At 44.8% G+C, this 26,436-nt stretch overlaps 1 protein-coding gene across 1 annotated transcript in view; it reads left to right on the forward strand.

The window, feature by feature from the left end:
- The first annotated feature begins 5,613 nt into the window (after positions 1–5,613).
- Nlrp12 (NLR family pyrin domain containing 12) overlaps positions 5,614–26,436 on the forward strand; it is a 30,349-nt gene continuing 9,526 nt past the window's right edge. The window contains exons 1-6 of the mRNA XM_076927830.1: positions 5,614–7,929; positions 13,718–13,798; positions 16,930–18,610; positions 23,023–23,193; positions 24,627–24,797; positions 25,615–25,785. Of these exons, the coding sequence (XP_076783945.1) occupies positions 7,641–7,929; positions 13,718–13,798; positions 16,930–18,610; positions 23,023–23,193; positions 24,627–24,797; positions 25,615–25,785 (2,564 nt within the window). The 5' untranslated portion in view covers positions 5,614–7,640. The remainder of the gene's footprint in view (positions 7,930–13,717; positions 13,799–16,929; positions 18,611–23,022; positions 23,194–24,626; positions 24,798–25,614; positions 25,786–26,436) is intronic.

The following is a 26,436-nucleotide window of genomic DNA, read 5'->3' on the forward strand; positions in this document are numbered from 1 at the left end:
CTGTGGCGCACTTATGGAGGCTAGAGAACAACTTTCAGGAGTCAGTTTTCTTCTACTAAGTGGGTCTCAGAGATGGAACTTTGGTATGCAAAGTCGGTGGCAAGTACCCTTTATCTTGCCAGCATTGTGTGTGAATGTGTGTGGTGGGCTTGTATATGTGTTTTTACCTGGGTGTGTATATTTGTGCATCTGTGTAAGCGTCTATGTGTGTCATGGTGAGCTTGTATAAGTTCATTTGCATGGTTATGTGCATGGTTATGTGCATCTGTGGTGGGAGAAGAGTTTGCATGGTTGTGTATATTTGTGCACCTGTGTATGGGGTCTGTGTGGTAGTGGGCTTTCTTGTTGTATATGTATGTTTGCATGTGTGTGTGCACCTGTGTGCATCCTCTCTGTGCACGTGTGTACCTCTGTGGTGGTAGGCTTGTACATATGTGTTTGCATGTGTGTGCACACTTGTGTGAATCTGTTTGTGTGTGGTGGTGGTAGGTTTGTCTGTGTTTGCATGGTGTGTACATTTGTGTGTGAATGCATATGGCCAGTTCTTTATCACATCAGCACTAAAGAAAACGAAGACATCCTGCCTCTACCTCCCAAGCGCTGGGATTACAGCCTGTGCCACCAAGCGTGGTTTCTATCTACCTTCTAGGCTTATCATGTATCTTGCTTGCTTGCTTCCGTCATTTCTGCTTATCTCTCCCATTGCTTATGTGTTTCTGGAGAACCATACCGCAGATGGAGGAGTCTTGCCTGAGAAGTTAGGAGCATGTTAAATTTTCTCCACTGCTATACACTGTGTCCTGATGTCACCTTTTGATATCAGCACAGAGGCTGAGCTCTCCCAATTTATTAGGACAAGATGGTGGAGACTTAGGGTGGGAGTGTATTCTGCTTGTACCAAAAGCCCTGGAGGCAGTGGGGAAGGGGATGGCCAGGATGCTAGGCTTCCTGACAGCCCCTGTGGTCAGAGAGTGAGTACACACACAGCTCACAGGAAGTTTCTCAACCTCTGTGCTCAGCCTCCCACAGAGATGGGTGACTGGGAAGGGTGAGGCCCTGGGCAACAATCAACAGTTTGGGGGTTGTATGATTGTCTTCAGTTGATGAACTCTTTGGGCCTCAGTTTATCCATCTTTTGAATTTACAGAATTAGCCTGCTGGGTGTACACCATCCCAGCTGATAAGGACCAAAAGATGTTGGAGACAAACAGATCAAGGGGTTGTTTTGTTTTTGTTTTTGTTTTTCTTCTTCCCCATACTCCCCAAGACAGAGTTACACTATGTAGCCTAGGCTGGCCTTGAACTCACAGATCACCTGTCTCTGCTTCCAGAGAGCTGGGACTAAAGGAAACCACTACCACAGCCTGGCTAGATCTAAATTTCAAACCTAGGACCTTACACATGCTAAACAAGGGCTGTACCACTAAACTTCACTCTCAGCCCTTGGTCTCAAGTAGGCCTGGTTAGACTGGCATTTACTTATTGTGAGGCTGAGGATGACCTTGAGATTCTGAAGCCTGAGCTTCCACCTCAGATTCCTGAGATTCACCTGGTTCACGTGATGCTAGGGATTAAACGCAGAGCTTTGTGTATTTTGTGCATGCTAGGCCAGTACTCTACCAGCTGAGGAGATGCTAACAGCTACAACCCTTTTGTTTTCTTAAGATTTTTATTTTTAGGGCCAGGTAGTGGTAGCACACACCTTAATCCCAGCACTTGGGATGCAGAAGCCAGCCTGATCAGTTCCAGTGTTTGTGTGTGTGTGTGTGTGTGTGTGTGTGTGTGTGTGTGTGTGTGTGTGTGTATTTGGGTGCACTCATAGGCTGGATGGGGGTATCAGTTCCCTCAGAACTGGAGTTATAAGCAGTTGTGAGCCAACCCTCATCATGGGTGCTGGGAATTAAACTCCAGTCCTCTGCAAGTGCAGGAACAGGGCAAAGGGCGAGTTTACCCACTGTCTATATGAGCACCACATACATGCAGTGCCTACAGAGGCCAGAAGAGGGTGTTGTTACAGGTTGTTGTGAAATGCTCAATGTGTGTGTTTAGAACAAAATCCAGATCCTCTCCAAAAACAGTAACTGCTTTTAACTGCTGAGCCAGCTCTCCAGCCCTGCTCTTCTTTCTCTCTCTCTCTCTCTCCCTCCCTCTCTCTCTCTCTTTCTCTCTCTCTCTCTCTTGTTCTTTCTTTCTTTTCTCTCTCTTTCTTTCTTCTTCCTTCCTTCCCTTTCTCTCTCTCTCTCTCTCTCTTTCTCTCTCTCTCTTTCTTTAAGATTTGTTTGATGTATGTGAGTACACTGACACTGACTTCAGACACACCAGAAGATGGCATCAAATCCAAATCAATTACAAATGGTTATGGTCGCTGGGACTTGAACCCAGGACCTCTGAAAGAGCAGTGCTCTTAATCGATGAGACATTTCTCCAGCCCTCTTTCTTTTTTAATTTTGAAAGTATTCATATTTTATTTTATAAACATTGATGTTTTGTCTGCATTCATGTTTGTGTGAGGGAGGGTATCAGATCCCTTAGAACTGGAGTTACAGACAGTTGTGAGCTGCCATATGGGAACTGGGAATTGAACCAGTTACTCTGGAAGAGCAGCCAGTGTTCTTAACCTCTGAGCCATCTCTTGAGCCTGCCTTGTGTTTTTTGAGATAAGGTTTTAAACTGTAGTTCAGGCTGGACTGAAGTTTGACCTTTTCATGCTAACAATTCTCAGCTTTGGAGCTAAGGGTGTGAAATGTTTCTGCTGAAGACTCTGGGATTCCAGGCATGTACCACCACATTCAGCTAACTTCAGTTTATCTGCTCTAGAATATCTTACTCTCTGGACCTTCCTCTGAGCCTAAGTTTCTCCATGTTCACATTAGGAGCAAGTCCCATTTTCTGGCCATTTGACTGCCAACTGATAATCCTGGAGTTGTAATGGCAAGGTTTTTGTTGTGCAATTTGGTTTTTGTGCCTGTGTATATACCAGGAAACTATTTTGATACTAAGCTATATCCCAGCCCTGACTTGTTTTCTGATGACTTATCACCCGAATCTTCTGGTAGCTTCCAGCTGACCCTGGGACCCACCAGGCAGCCCAGCAGCATCTCACCCCTATCTTGTCTAGCTGTGATCTGACCTACGAAGGTAGTTTCCCTACACTGTTAAGATATTTACAGTGTAAGATTTATTTTACATGTCTTCTGGAAGTCCTGAATCAGTCATATAATGCATAGCTGACACAGGATCTCATGTAGCCCAAAGCTGACTTGGAACTCTAAGTAGGCCAGAATGACTTTGAGCTCTTAATTCTCTGGTCTCTACTTCCCAAGTGCTGGGCTTCCAGATGTGCTGTCATTCCCAGCTTCAAAGTCTTTCTGAACTCAGAGACTTCTGGGAAATAGTTCTGACACCTGTCTCACTGAGAATTCCTAGGATTGGAATAGTGTTACCACATGACCAGGGTCTGGGTTGCATGTTTTCAGGTTCCCAAGAATTGAAAATAAAGCCAGGTGGTGGTGGCACACACCTTTGATCCCAGCATTCAGGAGGCAGAGGCAGGCAAATCTCTGAGTTTTGGGCCAGCCTGACCTCAGAATGAGTTCCGGGACAGCTAAGATTACACATAGAATTCCTGTCTCAAACAAACAAATGAAAAAAGATCCTATCTCAAAAATGAGCAAACAAAACAATGAATAAAACATAAACAAAGAAAAGAAGGGCTCATATAAGGGACAGAAATTGTCAAGATTGACAGAGGCTGTGTGAAGAACAGTGCTCCAGTGCCCTAACTAGTGTGTGGGCTTCCCTTTCATACTGTTCAACAGAAGAAGCACCATAGTAAAAGGGTTTCTCTGTTATGAGTGATAGATAAGTCATATAATCATTTACTTCTTATTTTATTTAAACATTTTGATTGTGTGTGTGAGCGTGCACGCGCACACACACACACACACACACACACACATGTGCGTGTGCACAAGCAGTACCCTGACAGACCTGAAGAGGGCATCAGATCCTTTGGAGCTGGAGTTACAGGTGGTTGTAAGTCACCAGATGTTGCAACCCAGGTCTTTACTTTTTTTTTTTTTTTTTTTTTTTTTTTTGGTTTTTCGAGACAGGGTTTCTCTGTGTAGCCCTGGCTGTCCTGGAACTCAGCCTCCCAAGTGCTGGGATTAGAGGCGTGCGCCACCACCGCCCGGCTCCTTTCCACTCTGGAAAAAAAAAAAAAGTAAAAAGTAAAAGAGTAAAGACCGCCCGGCAGGTCTTTACTCTTAACAGATAAGCCATTACTCTAGTCATAATACGTCTTCTACTGCATGGATCCCTTTCTGTAATGCACCTGCTTTTAATCATATGCATGCCCAATCCTGCATAGGCATAAGATAGTAAACAGACAATTTTCCCTGAGAGTGCACTTGAGGACACAGCAGTAGCACACGCACCCAAAAACCCAGTTCAGGCCATATCAACATCCCTCTTCTTCCTATTAAAGAACACCAGGGTTGCAATTAACTAGACACTATCTAAATTTGACTGTTTGGGGTCAGAGAAAGTATACTATTGTTCAAAGGGACAATATTGGCACAACCTAGTGCAGGCTTGGGGACAGGGAGCCTAAGGGTGAAAAAGCGCACTGATTGGGGGAAGGCTGAGTATACATAGTATCTACAGGTAAAGGAAGTATGTTATTACAGGATAGGGGGTGCATGACCAAAACCAAACAGGGTCTCAGGCTTCTAGATCATTCCCTGAACTTGACTGCTTCAAAAGCAGTCTCAGCTCCAAATGCTTTGACAATCAGGAGGGACAAGGTAGAAGCAAGAGAAAGAATGGGGGGGGGGTGAGCTTTCTACTGTTGAGGGAGTCCCGAAATAAACACGAATAAACTGTCACACACGAATTTAGAATACAGAGAAGCCTAGAGTGTGGTCTTGGAAGTTGGATTCAGTTGATGCATGGGAGAGCTGGAGAGCAATGGCTGAGAGTAGGTTGTGCAATCGGATCAGTTGGGAGAGCGATTGCCCCAACATGTGCAAAGCTTTGAGATGGGCTCCCAGCACTGGATAAACCTGTTCTGCTGTTGCCCACCTATAAACCCAGTTGGAAAATTAGAAGTTCAAGGTCATCTGCGTTACATAGTGAGTTTAAGGCCAGGTCCCATTATATGAGACTCTGTTTCAAAAGACGAACAAACAGCCAGAGAGAGCCTCAGAGGGCTGCTGTGAAACTCTAACCCTCTATTAATGGGTTATTTTTTTATTTAAAAAGATTAATTATAGGGAAGCTGAGTGTGGTTGCACACGCCTTTAATCCCAGCCCTCAAGGGGCAGGGGCAGGAGTATTTCTGAGTTTGAGGCTATCCTGGCCTACAAATCCAGTTCTAGGACACCTAGAGCTGTAACACAGAGAAACCCTGTCTCAAGCCTGAAGGCAGAAGTTGATGCTGAGGCCATGGAGGGGTGCTTACTACTGGCTTGCTCCCATGGCTTGCTCAGCTTGCTTTCTTACAGAACCCAGGACCACTAACCCAGGGACGGCACCACCCACAATGAGCTAGGCCCTCCCATCAATCACTAATTAAGACAGTGCTCTACAAGCTTTTTTACAGCCCAATCTTTTGGATGTTCCGCGCCCCTTTTCGAGTCCCCTTCTCCCGTGAAAGAGACGCGTGAGGCAGTGTTCGGGTAGTTACTACAACGAGGCTTTATTCTTGTATCAGCAGAAGCGGAAAGACCCAAAGCCCGGGAAAGGCACTGCTGTATGTACCCTAGAGTGGCGTGTTCACTTCTGATTGGCTGTTCACTCATCACCCCATATTACGCCCCGGGGATGGGCAGTGACTTTGGCGAGCTTTTGCCTTTTGCACCTGCACAGTTAGTTGTTTACTTGTGGGAGAACAGGATGCCCGCGCCATCTTGTAATGGTGAATGTTGTCACGCTCACTGCGGCTCCTAACATTTGGAGGCATTTTTTTTTCAATTGGTGTTCCCTCCTCTCAGATGACTCTAACCTGTGTAGAGCTGACATAAAATTAACCAGCAGTACGTGCAGAGGACAATACCAGGTGTCACTCCTTGCCTTCCATCTTGCTTGGGACAAGGTCTTTTGTTTGCCGCTGTGCTATCAGACTCCCTGGCCTTCAGATTTACCTCTTGCATCTCCAGGTTCATTCAGCTCTGGGAATTGGAACTTAGGTCCTCATGCTTAAGCAGAAAGCTCTTCCCCTATTCAGCCATCTTTCCAGCTATAGGGAGTTTTGCTTTATTTTCTTTTTTTTGAAACAGGATCTCATTATGTTGTTCAGGCTAGTTTTGAATTTGCAACTCTCCTACTGGGGTTACAGGAATGTGCCTCCACACCCATTTAAATTGTGTGTGTATGTGTGTGTGTGTGTGTGTGTGTGTGTGTGTGTATGCACATTGGTGCTTTACCTGCATATATGTCTGTGTGAGAGTGTCACAGACAGTTGTAACCTGCCTTGTTGTTGTTGGGAATTGAACCCTGGTCGTCTGAAAGAGGATTCAGCACTCTTAACCACTGAGCCATCTCCACAGCCCCTTTTGTTTTGTTTTGTCCTGTTTATTTTGTTTTAAGGAAGAGTCTCAACTCTGCAGTGGTGCCACACAAAAGTGGGAGAATCTCTGAGTTTCAAGCCAGCTTGGTCTAGACTGTAAATTGCAGGACAATCAGGGCTACACAGATAGAAACCCTGTCTTGAAAAAGAAAAACAGGAGCACGCCTTTAATCCCAGCACTTGGGAGGCAGAGGCGGGTGGATTTCTGAGTTCGAGGCCAGCCTGGTCTACAGAGTGAGTTCCAGGATAGCCAGGACTACACAGAGAAACCCTGTCTCGAAAAAAAACAAAAAACAAACAAACAAACAAACAAAAGAAAAACAAACAAATGAAAGCAGAGTCTCACTAGGTATCATTGGCTGAACTGGATTCACTATGTAGATCAGGCTAGCCTTAGCGTCACAGAGATCACCTGCTTCTGCCTCTCAAGTGCTGGGATTGAAGACATGAGCGACCATGCCATCTCTCAAAACCTCACACATACCAAATTGGGTTTAAACTCACTATTTAACCAGGTATGTCCTTGAACTTCTGGTCCTCCCTCCTCCGCCTCAGAACTGTTGGCCTTATAGGAGAGTATACCACCACACCTTCTCCATGCAGTGGTGAGACAGAACCCAGGACTTCACTGGTATAGGCAAGCACTCTTCCCACCGAGCCACCTCCCCAGCCTCCATGGATATTCCTGGAAGAGGCCAAGGCTGTCTTCACACACGTTTCTAAGTTAGAAGGAGATGTGGAAAGACAGAAGAGAGTGGTTGTTTTGTCAAGGGGGCTGGGAAAACAGCAGAAGCTTGCTCAACGTGTGCTATGCTTACAGTCAAGTGCATGGTGGATTACATCATCCCAGCTTCCCCATCTTCAAAGCAAACACTATTGTTGAGAGGAACAGGTAGCAGAGAAGCAAAGGGTTCGAGAGCGTGATTTCTCGAAAGATTTTGCCTCTGTCTCAATCTCATTCCTTTACCACTCATTCCCTTTTGCCTGCCAATGAGGCCTTGGCAGTGTGCTACAGTGTCTATTGTCCTTTTAAAGAAAGGTTGGAGCATCTGGCCCCATTACTTCGTCCCCCATGTTGCCGGCTACAGCTAAGGATGGCCTCCATCGACTGTCTACCTACCTGGAAGAACTCGAGGCTGGGGACCTGAAGAAATTCAAATTATACCTGGGGATTGCAGAGGAACTGGGCCAGGACAAGATCCCCTGGGGACGAATGGAGATGGCTGGTCCTCTGGAAATGGCCCAGCTGATGGTGGCCCATATGGGGACAAGGGAGGCTTGGCTTCTGGCTCTCAGCACCTTTGAGAGGATTCACAGGAAGGACCTGTGGGAGCGAGGACAGGGAGAAGACCTGGTGAGGGGTAAGGACGGGGAGGGAGGGCCCAGCCTGGAATACACCCATTTTCTTAGCTTTACAATTGTGAGCTGGATTCAAATTTCAGCCCAGTGGTCTTTTTCCATGCAATCTTTTATCTACAACCCCCCCCCCCCTTTTTAAGGGCTGTGTGTGTGTGTGTGTGTGTGTGTGTGTGTGTGTGTGTGTGTGAGAGAGAGAGAGAGAGAGAGAGAGAGAGAGAGAGAGAGAGAGAGAGAGAATTTGCAAAAGTCCATTGTCTCCTTCTACCATGTGGGTCCCAGGGATCAAAGTCAAGTCACCAGGCTTGACCATGTCTCTGACCCTAACCCAGGTATTCTCATATGTGTACATAATGTTAATCCCAACACCCCTCATTACTCCACCTCCCTCTCACTCCTGTTGACCCCTTCCTCTCCCAAATAGTCCTCTTCCTACTTTGATATTGTAAGAGCCTTAGTTTACCGGAGACCCCTTGAGAGAACCATGCTGATGAGAGATTGCTACAAAGTGCAAGAGGAATTTTTAATGTTCCAGCATGCTGGGGCCATCCTGAATCCCCAAAGGAGAGGCAACCCCGCGAAGCTAGTTCAGCAGACATTTTTACAGTCTCTAGGGGTAGCGGTCATTAGGCCCAATGTGATCGGCAGAACAGTGACTGTTTTAATTGATTGGTTTTTAGGAATGAGATGGCAAGGACCTCCCTTGTCTGTGTGTGGCCAACGGTCCATTGTCCATGTGCTCCCCCTCCCCACCCGCAGGTCAGTCCCCAACCCCTGTGGTCTGAGGAATGTTAATTAGCCTTCTAGAGGGGAGGGGTGCCTAAGCGGTCTATGACCTTTTTTTTTTTTCAGGAGGGGAGAAATCTGGTGGAATTTTCCTCTTCAATATCTTTTTGAAAAAAAAACATGCCAGCGCTGTGGCACACACCTGTAGTCCCAGCTACTCGGAAGGCTGAGACAGGAGGATTGCTTGAGTCCAGGAGTTCTGGGCGGTAGTGCGCTGTGCAGATAGAGTATCCGCACTAAGTTAGGCATCAATATGGTGATCTCCCGGGCGCGGGGTGGGGGGTGGGGGGTGGGGTGGGGGAACACCAGGTTGCCTAAGGAGGGGTAAACCGGCCCAGGTGGGAAACGGAGCAGGTCAAAAGTCCCATGCTGATCAGTAGTGGGATCGTGCCTGTGAATAGTCACTGCACTCCACCCTGGGCAACATAGGGAGACCCCCGTCTCTTTAAAAACAAAACAAAACAAAACAAAACAAAACAAAACAAAACAAAACAAAACACCTTCGATTTAATAGATGAGTGCTCTGCTGCATATACACGTGCAAGCCAGAAGAGGGCATCAGATTCCTTTATAGGTGGTGGGATTGAACTCGAGACCGCTGGAAGAACAGCCAGTGTTCTTAACTGCTGCCACCTCTCCAGCCAAACTTTGATGTCTTTTAGAAATATTTTTATTTATTGCTGATAGGGTATGCATGGCACATGTAAATGAGTGCAGGCACTTGGGTGCCAAAGCCTGTTTGTGGAGTCAGAGGACAGCTCTACTTCCAGGGGATTCAACATTGTCTGGCATCTTTGGATACCTGTATGTGTGTGGTGCATGTAAACTCATACTGCCTCACACACATACACATAAATAATAACTGGTTTTGTTTATCTTGTTTTCGGAGACTGAGTTTATCTGTGTAGCCTTGGCCATCCTGGAATTCGCTTCGTGGACCAGGCTGGATTTGAACTCAGAGATCCACTTGTCTGTGCCTCCTGAGTTCTGGGATTAAAAGCATGTGCCATCATCATGTGCCCTAAGAATAATTTTTTAAAAATGAAAAACAGTTACTATAAAGCTCTATCTATCTATCTATCTATCTATCTATCTATCTATCTATCTATCTCTATATGTCTGGTCTGTCTATCTTTCTTTCCATCATCCATTCATGTATCTGGACTTTTGAGATACATTCTTATGATGTAGCCTAGGTTGGCCTCACACCTGTGTTCCCGTTGCTTCCTGAGGGCTAGGATAATAACTATGAGTCACCACAACAAGTTATTATTATTTTTTATTAAACAGCACTGAGTGTTGAGTTCATTTTTTAAAAAAAAGATTTATTTATTTTGTTTATATGAGTACACTGTAGCTGTCTTCAGACAGACCAGAAGGGGTTATCAGATCCCATTACAGATGGTTGTGAGCCACCATGTGGTTGCTAGGAATTGAACTCAGGACCTCTGCTAGTTAGTACTCTTAACCACTGGGCCATCTCTCCATCCTAAAATCATTTTTAAAAAAATTTTTTAAAAAAATTATGTGTATCCATGTGTGCATGGAGTCGGGGGTCAGTATGTTGGTTCATACAAAGGCCAGAAAAGGGTGAATCCCCTGGAGTTGGAGTTACATGCAGTTGTAAGCCATCCAGTGTGGGATCTGAGAAGCAAACCTCTTGAAAGGTGACAGGTTAACTGTGGCAACATCATCTCTTCAGCTCTTGTTTGTTTTGAGGCAGGGTCTCATTCCGTAGTCTAGGCAAGCTTGAAACTCATGAGGAACCTCCTGCTATAGCCTCCTGAGTGCTACAATTACAAGGGTGAGCCAGTGTGCCCAGCTCTACAGTTATATCTGAAAAGCCTAGTGATTCATAACTGATGAGCTGAAACAGCTGTGCTGGGCTGACAAGTAGCATCCCTGCAGAGGGAAACAATATCCTTATTAGAAAACCACTCTACTGTAATGAACCCACAAAGAAACACACACAGATGGGTTAAAGAAGCCACTCAAACACTTGCCCAGCCCTTAAACTCGCTACATCTCAGTAACATTGTATATAGTTAGAATGACCACTGTAAAGCTTGGAGCTTTGCTGAAGGCTTTACACTTCATCGATCTATTATATTCTAATGGATTTATCCACCACAAAAAAGAAAACACTGGCAGAATTGAAACTAGAAAAACAATGAGTTTTGTCTCTTCTTCTTCTTGAGTTGTGAGCCCTTTTGCCTGCATTCTGTCCTTCTGCATCATCTAATATTGACCTCTTTGGGTCTCTGAGACTTTAAATGTTACACTGTGCTCATACTTACAGCTCTTTACACACACACACACACACACACACACACATACACACACACACACACACACACACACACACACACACACACATTGTGGGCTAGGACCCAGATACGAGGGAGAACATGAAATTTTTTCTTTCTGATATCTAAATAAATTAAATCTAAATAAACCAATTAATATTTTACATTCTAAATCCATTTTCCAACCAGGCAGTGGTGGCACACACCTTTAATCCCAGCACTTGGGAGGCAGAGGCAGGCAGATTTCTGAGTTTGAGGCCAGCCTGGTCTACAGAGTGAGTTCCAGGACAGCCAGGGCTACACAGAAAACCCCCTGCTGAAAAACCAAAGGGAAAAAAAAATCCATTTTCTTGAAACTTTCATTATTTCATTTTTCTTTAGAACTGAATAAAATTTTATGTTATATACACATGCCAGATTTTCAGTAGCCATTTATCTGTTGGTGGACATCTAGATTGGCTCCATTGCCTTGCAATAGTAAATAGAGCAGCAATAAACATAGAATGCAAATATCTCCATGGAAGGATATGGACTTCTCAGGGCATATGCCCAGGAGCAGAAAAGCTGGCTTCATGGTAATTCTACTTTTAATGTTTTCAGGAACATCTCAAATGATTCCCACAATGGATTTATCGATTTGCACTCCCTCCAGCAGTGAATAAGGATGCCTCTTTCCCCATCTTCTCCATCATTTGTCGTCAGAGTTATTGATGAGTGTCGTTCTAACTGCGGTAAAGTGGTATCTCAAAACACTGAAGCTGGGAAGATGGCTCAGAGACTAAGAGCACCAGCTGCTTTTCCAGAGGACCTGGGTTCAATTCCCAATACCCACATGGAAGCTCACAGCTATCTGTAGCACCAGTTCCAGGGCATCAGACACCCTTGCACAGACGCACACATGGGCAAAACACAAATGCACATAAAAACAAGTCACTAAAAATAGTTTTAATATGCCTGATGACTAGGGAAGTTTAACACTTATAAAAAAAATAATTGGCCATTTGTGGTTATTCTTTTGTAAACCGTCTATTCATTTCATTAGACCACTTGTTGATCAGGCTGGGTATGGTAGCACACACCTATAATCCCAGCACTTTGAGAAGCTTAAACAGGAGCAGGGTAGAGGGGTGGACTGCTGAAAGCTGAAGGTCAGCTTGGGCTACATAGTAAGAATGTATCTCAAAAGTCCAGGTACATGGATGAATGATGGAAGGAAGGATAGATATAGACAGACAGACAGACAGACAGACAGACAGACAGAGCTTTGTAGTCATAGACTTCCACTTAAAAAATATATTCTTGTGGTTGGGGATTTAGCTCAGTGGTAGAGCGCTTGCCTAGCAAGCGCAAGGCCCTGGGTTTGGTCCTCAGCTCTGAAAAAAAAAAAAAAGACAAAACAGACAAAATAACAAAAAGACCAAAAAAACAAACAAACAAACAAACAAACAAACAAAAAAAAACAAGGTAACTGGCACACACAACCTTTTAAATATATATATATATATATATATATATATATATATATATATATATATATATATTCTTAGGGCACATAGTGATGGCACATGCCTTAAAAACCAAACACATAGGCTGGTGAGATGCCTCAGTGGATCAGGTGACGTCTACCACCAAATCTGATCACTGTAGTTTCATCCCCAGAACCCGAATAGTAAAGAGAAAGAGTTGATTCCCAGGCTTGTCCTCTGACTTTCACACACTCCTTATGGTATGCATACCTCATGCCCACAAGAATATATATGATGAGGGGATATATATTATCAGCCTGATCAGAAGACACACACATATATATCTCCAAGCTGCAGGGTGTGATGGCACCCACCTTTAATCCCAGCCCTCAGGGAAAGGGGCAAGTGGATCTCTCTGAGTTCAAGGTTAGTCTGGTCTACATAACTAGCTCTAGCCCAGCCAACATCATATAATGGAACCCTGTCTCATTTTTAAAAAATTAAATTACATGTCTGTATATGAAGAAAAGTTTATTTTATGTATATAAAAGATTTCCTATGTACATTTCTGTTATATTTATTTCTTTGTGTATATTTTGTCTGTATGGAGTGGGGGTGGGAGATGAGGTGGCCTTCAAGACTCTTCAGTGCTCCAGGCTGGCCACGAAGGCCCTTTGGAACAAAGGATGATTTAACATTCTGGTCTTTCTGCCACTGCCTTCTAAGTGCTGAAATTCTCTCTCTCTCTCTCTTCCTCTCTCTCTCTCTCTCTGTCTCTGTCTCTCTCCCTTTCTTTCTTCTCTCTCTGTATATATTTATTTGTATGTATATTTATGCATATTAAAGAGAATTCTTTCCTAGCTACCTCCAAAAACATCTTACCCCAGATACAATTCCACTTCCTCATTGCTTGACTTCAGGCCTATCTCTCATCACCGAGTGTGTGGAATCACATTACTTGTCTTACATGGGTTGCTCTCCCCTGTACCATCTCTAACACAACACAATGAGGTGAGTGCTGGATACTCTAGCATGGGTGAGCAAGAGCTACAAAGCCACACTTTGATGTAACAACAATGAATATCAGGACTGGAAGTGTAGCTCAGTGGTAGAGTGCTTGCCCAGGATGCTCAAGGCCTTGCATTTGATGCTGTCCAGCAATTTAAAAAATATAATATAATATAATATAATATAATGCATTGATTACTAGCTGACCTCCCAAATGTCTCTTGCAGTCACTCAGAATAATGGTCTATGCTCCCTTGAGAGTCAATCAGCATGCCTTTTGGATGTTTCTTCCGATGCACCAAGAAAAGGTGAGCTATGAGCCTTGTACCGATTAGGATGTACTAGCTGCACATAAGCAATATCCCAACTGCAAGCATGTAGAATAGAAATAGCATATTAAAAAAATATATATATATATATGTGTGTGTGTGTGTGTGTGTGTGTGTGTGTGTGTGTGTATCTCTCTCCTCCTTGTAATATATAACATATAACATACAATATTATATGTATTATATTATATACATTTTTGAAATGGGGGTCTTTCTACATAATCTTGGCTGTCCTGGAGCTAACTATATAGATCAGGCTGGCCTTAAACTCACAGAGATACTGGGATTAAGGCATTTGATATCAAATGAGTCAGGCGGTGGTGGCGCACGCCTTTAATCCCAGCACTTGGGAGGCAGAGGCAGGCAGATTTCTGAGTTTGAGGCCAGCCTGGTCTACAGAGTGAGCTCCAGGACAGCCAGGGCTACACAGAGAAACCCTGTCTCGAAAAACCAAAAAAAAAAAAAAAAAAAAAGGCATTTGATATCATCCCCAGCCAGAAATGGTATTTAATGTTGATATATGGCAAGGAGTCTTTTAAAAATGTTTATTATTATTATTATTATTATTATTATTATTATTATTATTATTATTATTTTGGTTTCTCTGTGTAGTCCTGGCTGCCCTGGAACTCACTCTGTAGACCAGGCTGGCTTTGAACTCAGAAATCCGCCTGCCTCTGCCTCCCAAGTGCTGGGATTAAAGGCGTGCGCCACCACTGCCTGGCTGCAAGGAGTCTTAAGGTGAATAGATGCAGAGTTTATGTGGTAGACAAATGCCATTAAAGACTTCGCTACTTTTAACTTAAAAAAATGAAAACATTCACTTTTATTTTATGTGCGTTTGCCTGTATATGTACCACATTATGTCTAATGAGCCAGAAAGCCTCGGATCTCTTGAAGTCGGAGTTGTATGTGGTTGTCAACCAAAGTGGGTCCTCTGCCTTGGTGCACGTGTGAATGAAGATCATAGGACACTATGAAGGTCGCTGTGTGCGTCCTGGGGAATGAAGTCAGGTTGGCAAGCTCAGTAGCAAGCACCTTCACTGACTGAGCCGTCTCAACCAAACTTTATTGATTCAACCAACTGCTCCATGTCAGCCATACGTCAACTTTTTAGTTTGTTGTCTGGCTTGGAACCGACTATGTAGCTGAGGCTAGACTTGAACTCCTGACCCTTCCACCTTTAATTTCCAAGTGTTGGGGTGACAGGCTCTTAGCTGAAGTCTATTGCTATTTGACTTTCCACTTTGTGGGTGCGAGATAGCTATCAAACTACTTCTTACAAACAAATCCCAGTTTAGGAACAGAAAGGGAGGGAGCTGGATGAGTTGCCTGTAATATCAATGACTCAGGAGGCCAAGCAGATAGATTGTAGCAAGCTTACATTTAGTTTGGGCTGCTTGTAGAAGTCCTCTGAAACAATATTACTCAGCCGGGCGGTGGTGGCACGCCTTTAATCCCAGCACTTGGCAGGCAAAGGCAGGCAGATTTCTGAGTTCGAGGCCAGCCTGGTCTACAGAGTGAATTCCAGGACAGCCAGGACTACACAGAGAAACCCTGTCTCAAAAAACCAAAAATTACACATCCCCAACTGCTAAATCATCTCTCTAGCACATGTCCCTACACACACACACACACACACACACCTTGATTCTCAATTGCTGCATCCCAGAAAATCTCCATTCAACTGACTTAGAGCGAGGGGTATGTACTCACAGAGCTACACTTGTGTGCCTCAACTTCCCAGGAGAAGGGTTCTCGGATTGCAGCTAGAAACTGTTCTGAGGACCTAGCTCAACAGTCCCTCAACTGGAAGAACAAGTAGCCAATAGACCATGCTTGGTAGTCACTGGATTCATTGTGATTTGCTGATAACATCTGGGAGTGGTGGCTTATCCTAGTAATAACAGGGCTTGCAGAGCTAGGGGTAGGGAGTAGGGGGTAGTGAAGCAGGGGAATGAAGAAAAGTTAGAAACCAGCCTGAACTACAGAGAAAGACTATTGCTGAAGAAAGAACTAAAGAAAGAAAGAAAGAAAGAAAGAAAGAAAGAAAGAAAGAAAGAAAGAAGAAAGAAAGAAAGAAACAAAGAAACAAAGAAAGAAACAAAGAAAGGCAGGCAAAGTGGCTTGTGCCTGTGATTCCCAGAACTAGAAAAGCAGACCCAACAGGGTCAGTGGTTCAAGGTTGTGCTTGGCTATACAGCTAGTTTGGAGTCAGTCTGAACAACATGAAACTCCATCTCAAACAAACAACAAAAAGTGAAGAGGGGTAGGGTATGTAGCTCAGTAGTTTGAGAACTTGCCTAGCATCCATGAAATCCCGTGTTCAGTCCCCAGCATCATATGCATTGGATGTGGTGGTACAGGGCTGGAAGCTCAGCACCCATGGGGTATTGACAGGAAGACCAAAAGTCATCTTTGAACGTATAGCAAGTCTGAGGCCAGCCTGGGCTACATGAAACCCTGTTTCAAGGGGGGTGGGGGGGGGAATGCTGGGATCAGAGAGATGGCTCAGTGATTAAGAAAGTTTACTGCTAGGCTGGTGAGATGGCTCAGTGGTTAAGAGCACTGACTGCTCTTCCAGAGGTCATGAGTTCAAATCCCAGCAACCACATGGTGGCTCACAACCATCCATAATGAGATCTGATGCCCTCATATGGGTGTCTGAAGACAGCTACAATGTACTTACACAACATAAATAAATAAATTCTTAAAAAAAAAAAAAAAAGAAAGAAAGAAAGTTACTGCTCTATCAGGTAGTTCCCGACAACCCTTAACTCCAGTGCCAGGGATTCAAAAGCCTTTGCTGGCCTCTCTGGGCACTCTGTGTACCTGTGCACATACACACAGCTCAAAGGTTAAAACGGGCTGGAGAAATGATTCAGCAGTTAAGAGCAGTGGCCGAAGTCCAGAGGATCTGAGTTTGATTATCAGCACCCACATAGCAAGTCTGTAACTTCCATCCCAGGGTCTAATGCCTTTTGGCCTCTGCAGGTATTTGAATAAAACACCCATAGGCATTAAAAAGTGCAAATTAAATTAAAAATAAAATCTTTTTTCAAAAAGTTGCCAAACGGCTATGTCATTGGCCTTTCCTTTCTCTCTGCTAGATCCCCAAACAACCTACAAAGACTATGTCCGAAGGAAATTCCGGCTAATGGAAGACCGCAATGCACGACTAGGCGAGTGTGTGAACCTGAGCCATCGTTACACTCAGCTTCTCCTAGTAAAGGAACACACAAATCCTATCTGGGCACAGAAAAAACTTCTGGATATAGGGTGGGGATACTCCAGAACCAGGAGCCTCCAGGCTAGCCCTATCCAAATGGAGACCCTCTTTGAGCCAGACGAAGAACGCCCTGAGCCACCACGCACGGTGGTAATACAAGGGGCAGCAGGAATGGGGAAGTCCATGCTGGCCCACAAAGTGATGTTGGACTGGGCCGATGGGAGGCTCTTCCAAGGCCAGTTCGATTTTGTCTTCTATATCAGCTGCAAGGAGTTGAACAGAAGCCACTCCCAGTGCAGCGTACATGACCTCATCTCTAGCTGCTGGCCCGAGTTTGGTGCACCCCTCGAGGACCTCATCCGGGCTCCTGATCGTCTCCTATTCATCATTGATGGCTTTGATAAGCTCCATCCTTCTTTCCATGATGCTCAGGGTCCCTGGTGCCTCTGCTGGGAGGAGAAACGACCCACTGAACTCCTACTCGGAAGTATCATTCGGAGGTTGCTTTTGCCCCAGCTCTCTTTGCTCATCACCACACGACCCTGTGCACTGGAAAAGCTGCACGGCTTGCTGGAACACCCCAGGCACGTGGAGATCCTAGGCTTCTCCGAGGCAGAGAGGAAGGAATATTTCTACAGATATTTCCACAACACTGGACAAGCAAGCCAAGTTTTCACCTTTATGATGGACTATGAACCCCTCTTTACCATGTGTTTTGTTCCCATGGTGTCTTGGGTGGTCTGCACCTGCCTAAAGCAGCATCTGGAAAGTGGGGAGCTTTTAAGACCAACATCTAGGACCACCACAGCGGTTTATATGTTCTACCTTCTGAGCTTGATGCAGCCCAAGCCAGGGACCCCAACCTTCAAAGTCCCAGCCAACCAGAAAGGCCTGGTCTCTCTGGCTGCAGAGGGCCTCTGGAATCAGAAGATTCTATTTGACGAACAGGATCTTGGGAAACACGGCCTAGATGGAGCAGATGTCTCCACTTTCCTCAACGTGAACATATTCCAGAAGGACATCAAGTGTGAGAAATTCTACAGCTTCATCCACCTGAGTTTCCAGGAATTCTTTGCAGCCATGTACTGTGCACTACATGGCAGAGATGCGGTGAGGAGAGTGCTGGTTGAGTACGGTTTCTCAGAAAGGAACTTCTTGGCCCTCACGGTCCGCTTCCTGTTTGGCCTCCTCAATGAAGAGATGAGATGCTACCTGGAGAGGAATCTCGGCTGGACCATCTCCCCTCAGGTCAAGGAGGAAGCGTTGGCGTGGATCCAAAACAAGGCGCAAAGTGAAGGCTCCACCCTGCAGCATGGCTCCCTGGAGCTACTCAGCTGCTTGTATGAGATCCAGGAGGAAGACTTCATCCAGCAGGCCCTGAGCCACTTTCAAGTGGTTGTAGTCAGAAACATCTCAACAAAGATGGAGCACGTGGTCTGCTCGTTTTGTGTGAGGTACTGCAGAAGCACAGAGGTGCTTCATTTGTACGGGAGTGCCTATAGTACAGGCACAGAGGATGACCAACCAGAACCTTCCGGAGCCCAGAGTCAGTCCGCACGCTCGTAAGTGCTCTTGGGGGACAGTGCTCCAATTTAATGCCTTTAATCTGTGCTTTTCAACTGAGGTGATTTGGGGTGGGGTAGGAGCTTTTGTTTTGCTTGGGGGATATCTATCTATCTATCTATCTATCCATCCATCTATTTCTGCAGACCAGGCTAGACCTGAATTCACAGAGTTCTACCTGCCTCTGCCTCCCTGGGATTAAAGGTGTATACCACCACTGCCCAGCTTTGCTTGGGGATTTTTTAAAAAATATTTTCATTAAAAATATTTTCTGGGCCGGGCGGTGGTGGCGCACGCCTTTAATCCTAGCACTCGGGAGGCAGAGGCAGGTGGATTTCTGAGTTCGAGGCCAGCCTGGTCTACAGAGTGAGTTCCAGGACGGCCAGAGCTACGCAGAGAAACCCTGTCTCGAAAAACCAAGAAAAAAAAATTCTATTTTTAAATTTATATTTATATATATATATATATATATATATATATATATATATATGTTTCTGTGTGTTTGGTGTATCTGATGTATATGCAGGCACTCAAGCAAGCCAAAAGAGGGCAACAGATGCCCTAGAGCTAGAACCATTATGAGCCACTCATGCCTTTGAGTGCTGTGAACCGGTTGGGTCCTGTGGGAGAGCAACAAACAAGATCTCTTAACCACTGAACCATCTCTCCAGCCATTATCTTATTTTTAATTGTGTGTGTTCGCGTGTGTGCATGCGTGTGCATGTGCGTGTAGGTGTGTGCACATGAGTATAAGTGTCAGAAGAGGGTGTTGGGTCCCCAGGAACTGGAGTTAGAGGCAGCTGTGAGCTGATGTGGGTGCTAGAAACTGAACTCAGGCCCTCTAGAAGAGTTCTTAACAACTGAGCCATATCTCAGTGGTTTGGGGATTTAAATTTTTGTTTTGTTTTATTTTAAAGCTTTTATTACGTTCATTTTATTTGTATGTGTGTATGGGTCATGGCATGTGGATTGAGGTCAGGGACAATGTGTGAGTCTCAGGGATTGAACTCAGGTCATGAGGCTTGTTGGCGAGACTCTTTACCCACTGAGCCACCCTGCTAATCCTTACATTTTATTTTATTCAGTTTTAGTATCTGTGTGTGCCTCTTTCTCTCTGTGTGACTCTGTCTCTGTGTATATGCATGCCTATGACTCTCTGTATGTATGTGTCTCTGTCTTTATGTCTCTGTGTGTCTGTGTCTCCTTGTCTCTATGTTTGTCTCTCTGCATGTCTGTGTCTCTCTCTCTGTTTGTGTTTCTCTGTCTCTCTATGTGTCTCCGTGTGTCTATATGGCCCCACTTTTGCCATGGGGATGGAGGTGGTGGGAAGGGCCTGAGGCAAGAGGATCTTTGTGAGTTAGAGGCCAACCTGATCTACAGAGTTCCAGGACAGACAGTTCTGGGGCCACACACAGAGAAAACCTGTCTCAAAAAAAAAAAAAAAAAAAAAAAAAAAAAAAAAAAAAGGGCAAAATAAATAAATAAATAAAATAAATAAAAAACAAAATAAAATAAATTGGAAGTGGGTTTTCTGCTTTATTCCGGCTGTGCTGTCTCACTGGCCTGCTTTTCTTTTCTGAGACAAGGTCTTGTGTAGCTCAAGTTTGCCTCCAACTCACTGTGTAGCTGAGGCTGATAAGTTTGATCACTAAACCCTTGATCCTCCAGCTCTTACCTCCCAAGTATGGGACTACAGGCATGCCTCACAATGCCCAGCTTGTTTTGACAGGGCCTCACTAGCAATCCTCCTGCCTCAGCCTTTCAGGTGTTGGGATTACAAATGTGAATCACCAGAACCACCAGCCAAGGATTTTGTCGTCTTAACTCAGGCACTCCAGACAGATATCCAGAAAATCTGTGGAAATGTTTTTGTTGTCACAATGGGAAGGTGGATGGTGCTACTGACACCTAGTGGCAATAAGCGGAGATGCTGAGAATAGGCCTACATAGGCAGGGTGGTTCCAGCAAAACATTAAGACAGTCTCTAAATACTCAGTAGGATCCAAACAGCATACAAGGTGGTCTCCAAAACATACAGGGTAGTCTGTATAGAAAGAAAAACACCAATAGAGCAAGAGCAGGGACATTTTCTTGTGGGGAGCACAAGCAATATTTACTGGTACTAAAACTGGAGCTCACGAGAGGAAGGATCTGTTATAACAAACCTTTTCAGGGGCTGGAGAGATGGATGGCTCAGAAGTTAAGACTGGCTGCTCTTCCAGAGGTTCTGAGTTCAATTCCCAGCAACCACATAGTGGGTGGTTCATAGCCACCTATAATTATAATGAGATCTGGTGCCCTCTTCTGGCCTGCAGACATATGGGCAGGCAGACTGCTGTATATATAATAAATAAGTAAATCTTTCAAAAAGAAAATTAAAAACAAGAACTTTTCAGGTGGGATGTTAGTGACACACCTTTAATCTCAGCACTCAGGAGGTAGAAACAGGTGGATTTCTAGGTCAGCTTTATCTACAGAGTGAGTTCTACAGAGAAACTGTCTCAAAAAAGAAGAAGATGATGATAATGGTGGTGGTAATGATGATGATAGTGGTGGTGGTGATGATGATGGTGATAGAATTTCAGCAGGGCATTGTGGTGCATGACTTTAATTTCAGTACCCCAGAGGCAAAGGCAAAAGAATTGCTGAGTTTGAGGCTAGCCTAGTCTACAGAAAGAGAGTTCCAGAATAGTCAGGGCTTCACAGAGAAACCCTGTCTTGAAAACCAAAGCAATTCAGTATAAGAAGGAACCAAACTGAAGCCATTTTGAATAAAACTTTCATTTTGAATATGGGTCAAATAAAGTTTAAGTTACCAAGACCTCCCTGGGTAACTGGTATCCTGATTGGCACACACACACACACAAAGAGAGAGAGAGAGAGAGAGAGAGAGAGAGAGAGAGAGAGAGAGAGAGAGAGAGAGAGAGAGAGAGAATGAGAATATGAGAATCCTGGTTGGCAAGTTGAAACATGAATGCTAGGCAAGTCGTCTCCCACAGTTGAATAATAACCCAACCAATGGGAACAGGATAAGTGTACCACAAATCCCCCATCCTTAAATCTCGATTGGTGGAATAAGTTAGCATAGATATTTGTGGTTTAGAAGCTTAAAAATTCTGTAGCATTCTGGCTCAAGGTTATGCAGTACAGTGCCTGAGTCTTTTCTGTGTTCCTGACTGATCAGTAGTGGCCTGAGTATTAAAAAACAAAACAACAAAACAACAACAACAACAACAACAACAAAACCCTGTTATCATTACTAAGGGGCTGGAGAAATGGCTCAGCAGTTATGAGCACGAACTGCTCTTCCAGAGGTCCTGAGTTCAATTCCCAGCAACCACATGTTGGCTCACAACCATCTGTAATGGGATCTGATACCCTTTTCTGGTGTGTCTAAAGACAGCTACAGTGTACTTATATACATAAAATAAATAAATAAAAATTTAAAAAAAATACTAAGATGAACATTTGAAGACACAGTCAGCTCCTGAGTCTATGCTGTTCTCCCTGGCTAGACAGTTTTATTGCCTAATTTAAATAAAGATCTTGCTTTGCTGGACTCTTGTCCCTGCTTGGGTCATTTTGGATTTTTGGACCCTAACACTAGGTGTCATAATGGCACATGCTTTTATCCCTAGTACTCAGGAGGCAAAGGCTGTCAGATCTCGCTCTGTGAGTTCGAGGCCAACCTGGTCTACATAGTGAGTTCTAGGACAGCCAGAGAGCTAAACAGTGAGACCCTGCTTCAGAACAAACCAAAACAGACACAGACACAGACACAGACACACACACAGACACACACACACACACACACACACACACACACACAGAGTGGAGGGAGGTGAGAAAAAAATGGCCAAAATAAATAAAGAAAAGAACTGTCTGTCTGAAGTCAAGCTTGGTATCTCACACTGCTGTAATCCCAGAAAGTGAGAGGTAAAGGACAGAAGATCAGGAGTTTAAGGTACACAATAATTTCAGGACCAGCCTGGGCTACATGCGGACCCCACCCCCACCCCCGCCCCATCAAACACGCCCCATCACACATACAAGAATAATCTAAGAGTCTTGGAGTTTGAGATAAACTTGGAAATAGCAAGGGGGGAAAAAACATCGTATAAAGAGGCTATGATACTTCCTGAGGTTTTTTTGTTTTGTTTTGTTTTTTTTTTTTTTTTTTTTTGGTTTTTTCGAGACAGGGTTTCTCTGTGTAGTCCTGGCTGTCCTGGAACTCACTCTGTAGACCAGGCTGGCCTCGAACTCAGAAATCCACCTGCCTCTGCCTCCCAAGTGCTGGGATTAAAGGCGTGCGCCACCACCGCCCGGCTACCTCCTGAGTTGTTAAATGCAGTACTTGTGTCAACCATAATGAGTACATGGACGACTAAACTACATGTTGGCCTTTACACAGACAGGAAAGGAACATACTTCCTGACATCTACAGTGCGTACCTCTCAGCAGCTGTCTGCACCAACTCAAACCTGATCGAGCTGGCCTTGTACCGCAATGCCTTGGGCAGCCAGGGTGTGCGGCTGCTCTGTCAAGGCCTCCGACATGCCAACTGCAAGCTTCAGAACCTGAGGTGAGTCCCGGCTGCAACATGAGCTTCTCAGGGTCCACACCACCCTCTCCCATAAGGCTCGTCTAAGAAGAACATACAGGGTGATGTCTGTTAGCCACGACTCCTATGGCAGTGTGCCACAGCTGGGAAGCCTCCTCATCCACTTTTTCTTTTTTTTTTTTTTAAATATATATAATTTATTTTGTATGTCTGTGCGCGAGTGTCGGATCCCCTGGAACTGGAGTTACAGACAGTTGTGAGCTGCCATTTGGGTGCTGGGAATTGAACCCTAGTCTCTTGGAAGATCATCCAGTGCTCTTAACCACTAAGCCATCTCTCTAGACCCTCTTCTTCCACTTAAAACAACAACAAAACAAAACAAAACAAAAACAAAACAAAGCTATGCAGCCCTGGCTGCTCTGGACCTCTCTATATAAGCCAGCGTGGCCTCCACTCAAGAGGTCTTCCTGTCTTCCCCCTGCCCCACCCCCATCTTTCCATCGTGCTGGGATTAAAGGTGTGTGAGTCTATGCTAGGGTTAGAGCCTTTAAAACATTTATTATTGCTATTTATTTATATGTATGTCTGTATAGGAAGAGCACAGACAGACATCAGATCACCTAGAACCAGACTTACAAGCACTTGTGAGCTGCCTGACATGGGTACTGGGAATAGAACTTGGGTCCTCTGCAAGAGCAGTCTGTGGTCTTAACCAGTGAGTCTTCTCTCCAGCCCTACAGCCTTATATTTTGAAGCAAGCTCTTAAAACTGAGCCTGGAGCTTACTCCTGGAATCCACTTGCCTAGGGCTCTACCACTGAGTCACACTCCAGGCCCTACTGCTGGGCAATTCTAGGCAGGGCTCTATGACTGAACCACCTCCAGATTTTTTCTGGGGTGCTGGGCATAAAACCCAGGTCTTCACTTTACACACTGAGCCATGTATCCAGCCCCTATAGTATTTTTTTTTTTTTTATTCAAAAAACTCCCAACTAGACCACTACCGCCCAAGCCTTAGTAACTATCAGATATTTTTCTTTGTCCTCAGAACAGAAACCCAGGACTACAAATGTGCAATTTAATGGCTCTGCCACTGAGCTGGGAACTTCGCCTTTATTTTATATCAGATAAAAAGGAAAGAAACAACCCAGGTGTAGTGGCACATGCCTTTAATCACCCCCACCCCCGACTTGGGAGGCAGAGCTAGGCAGCCTACAGAGTTTGAGACCGAGGCCAGTTTTCTCTGCATAGCAAGTTCCAGGACAGCCAGGGCTACACAGAGAAATTCTGTCTCAAGGAAAAAAAGAAAAGAAAGAAAAAAGAAAGATCAAAACAAAAATAAAAGGGGGATGGAGAGGCACATGTAACCTTTAAAAAGAGAGACAGATATAAAGCAGAAAATTCCAGAACAGCCACTGAGTAAATGACTTGCTTCTGCCTTCCTTTCCCCCTAAGGCTGAAGAGGTGTCAGATCTCCACATCAGCCTGCCAGGACCTCGCAGCAGCTGTCATCGCCAACAGAAATTTAATCAGGCTGGACCTCAGTGGTAACAGCCTTGGGGTGCTAGGCCTGGAACTGCTCTGTGAGGGGCTGCGGCACCCCAGGTGTAGGCTGCAGATGATCCAGTGAGTGGGTCTGCACTAGGCATGCTTCTCCTTCTGCTCCGTTTGTGCTCCTTCTGCTCCTCCCCCTCCTCTTTAAATCCTATTAGCATATATTAATTGTACATATTACTGAGATCCATTGCCTCTTCCCCCACCCTCACCCCTGTTCTTTCTCTCTCAATTTATTAAGATAGGGTCTCAGGTAGCCCAGGCTAGCCTCAAACTGGCTATGTAGCACCGGCTGGTCTTGAACTCCTCATTCTGTTATCTGTATGCTGGGAGTGTGCCTTCCCTGTGATATTTCGGTAAGAATATCACATGCACAGATCATACACAGCCCACTTTTCCTTACTATCCATAAAAGGTTTGTTTTTAAAAAAATAGATTTTTGTTTGTTTGTTTTTGTTTTGTCTTCAGTTTTGAACTTTTGAGACAGGGTCTCACTTTATAGCCCTTCCTGATTTGCACTTGCTGTGTAGACCAGGCTGACTTTGAACTTATAGAGGCTTGTGTGCCTCTGACTCCCCAGTGCTAAAATTAAAGGGGTACATGATCATACCCAGTGCCAATAGATTCTTTAAAAATTATTTGAGGCCTGGTGTGGTGGCACATACCTTTAATCCCAGCACTTGGGAGGTAGAGGCAGGTGGATCTCTATGAGTTCAAGGCTAGCCTGGTCTACTTAGACTCTGTCTCAATAAACAAAACCAACCAACCAACCAACCAACCAAATCAACCCAACCCAATTACATAGGGAAGAGAAAAAAACTACATAGGTTCATGTTGGGTGACATGGTTGGTTCAGAACATGAGGGCCTTTTCACCTTCTTCCTCCTAGGCTGAGGAAGTGTCTGCTGGAGGCTGCAGCTGGCCAAGTGTTGGCCTCTGTTCTCAGCAGCAACTCACATCTGGTAGAACTGGATCTGACAGGAAACCCCTTGGAGGACTTGGGGCTGAAGTTACTGTGTCAAGGGCTGAGGCACCCAGTGTGCAGGCTTCGGACCTTGTGGTGAGTTCTTCTGGGGCCAACTCAGAGGGCAGGTCTGTCTGTGTTGAATCAAAGTAGACAAATAATTCAGGTGTTACATTTTATCCCAGCGCTCAGGGTGCTGAGGCAGGGCTGTTGCCAATGGGGTGTTTCCAGGCTCTCGGCTTCTTACTCAAGCCTGAAATAAAAGGGAACTGAAAAGGTGGCTCAGAGGTTAAGAACCCTTGTTGGTTTCACAAAAGGACCTTAGGTCAGTTCCCAGCGCCCACATGGCAGTCACAACTTTGGTAAAGCCAGTCCCAGGGAATCTTGGAACTGGAAGAGCAGCCAGTGCTCTTAACCTCGAAGCCATCTCTCTAGCCTTATAAGATAATAATTTTTAAAATAATAATAATAATATTTGACAGCAGGGGCCAGAAGGATGGCTCAGCAGGTAAAAGCCCTTGCTGTCAAGTCTGGTGACCTAAAGTCAGTGGCCTGGACTATTATTGAGGAAATAAAAACCTGATCTTCACAGACATAACCCCAAAGTGCTGGCATCAAAGGCACGAGGCATATGCCAGTCTTATTTGTTTTACCCAATAAAAACAAGTCTTACTAAAAAACAACTATCTATAGGAGCTGATGAGGTGGTTCAGGGTAAAGGCACCTGTCACCAAGCCTGTCAACGTG

This window comes from Arvicanthis niloticus, chromosome 30, assembly GCF_011762505.2.
Source record: "Arvicanthis niloticus isolate mArvNil1 chromosome 30, mArvNil1.pat.X, whole genome shotgun sequence".
Lineage (NCBI taxonomy): Eukaryota > Metazoa > Chordata > Mammalia > Rodentia > Muridae > Arvicanthis > Arvicanthis niloticus.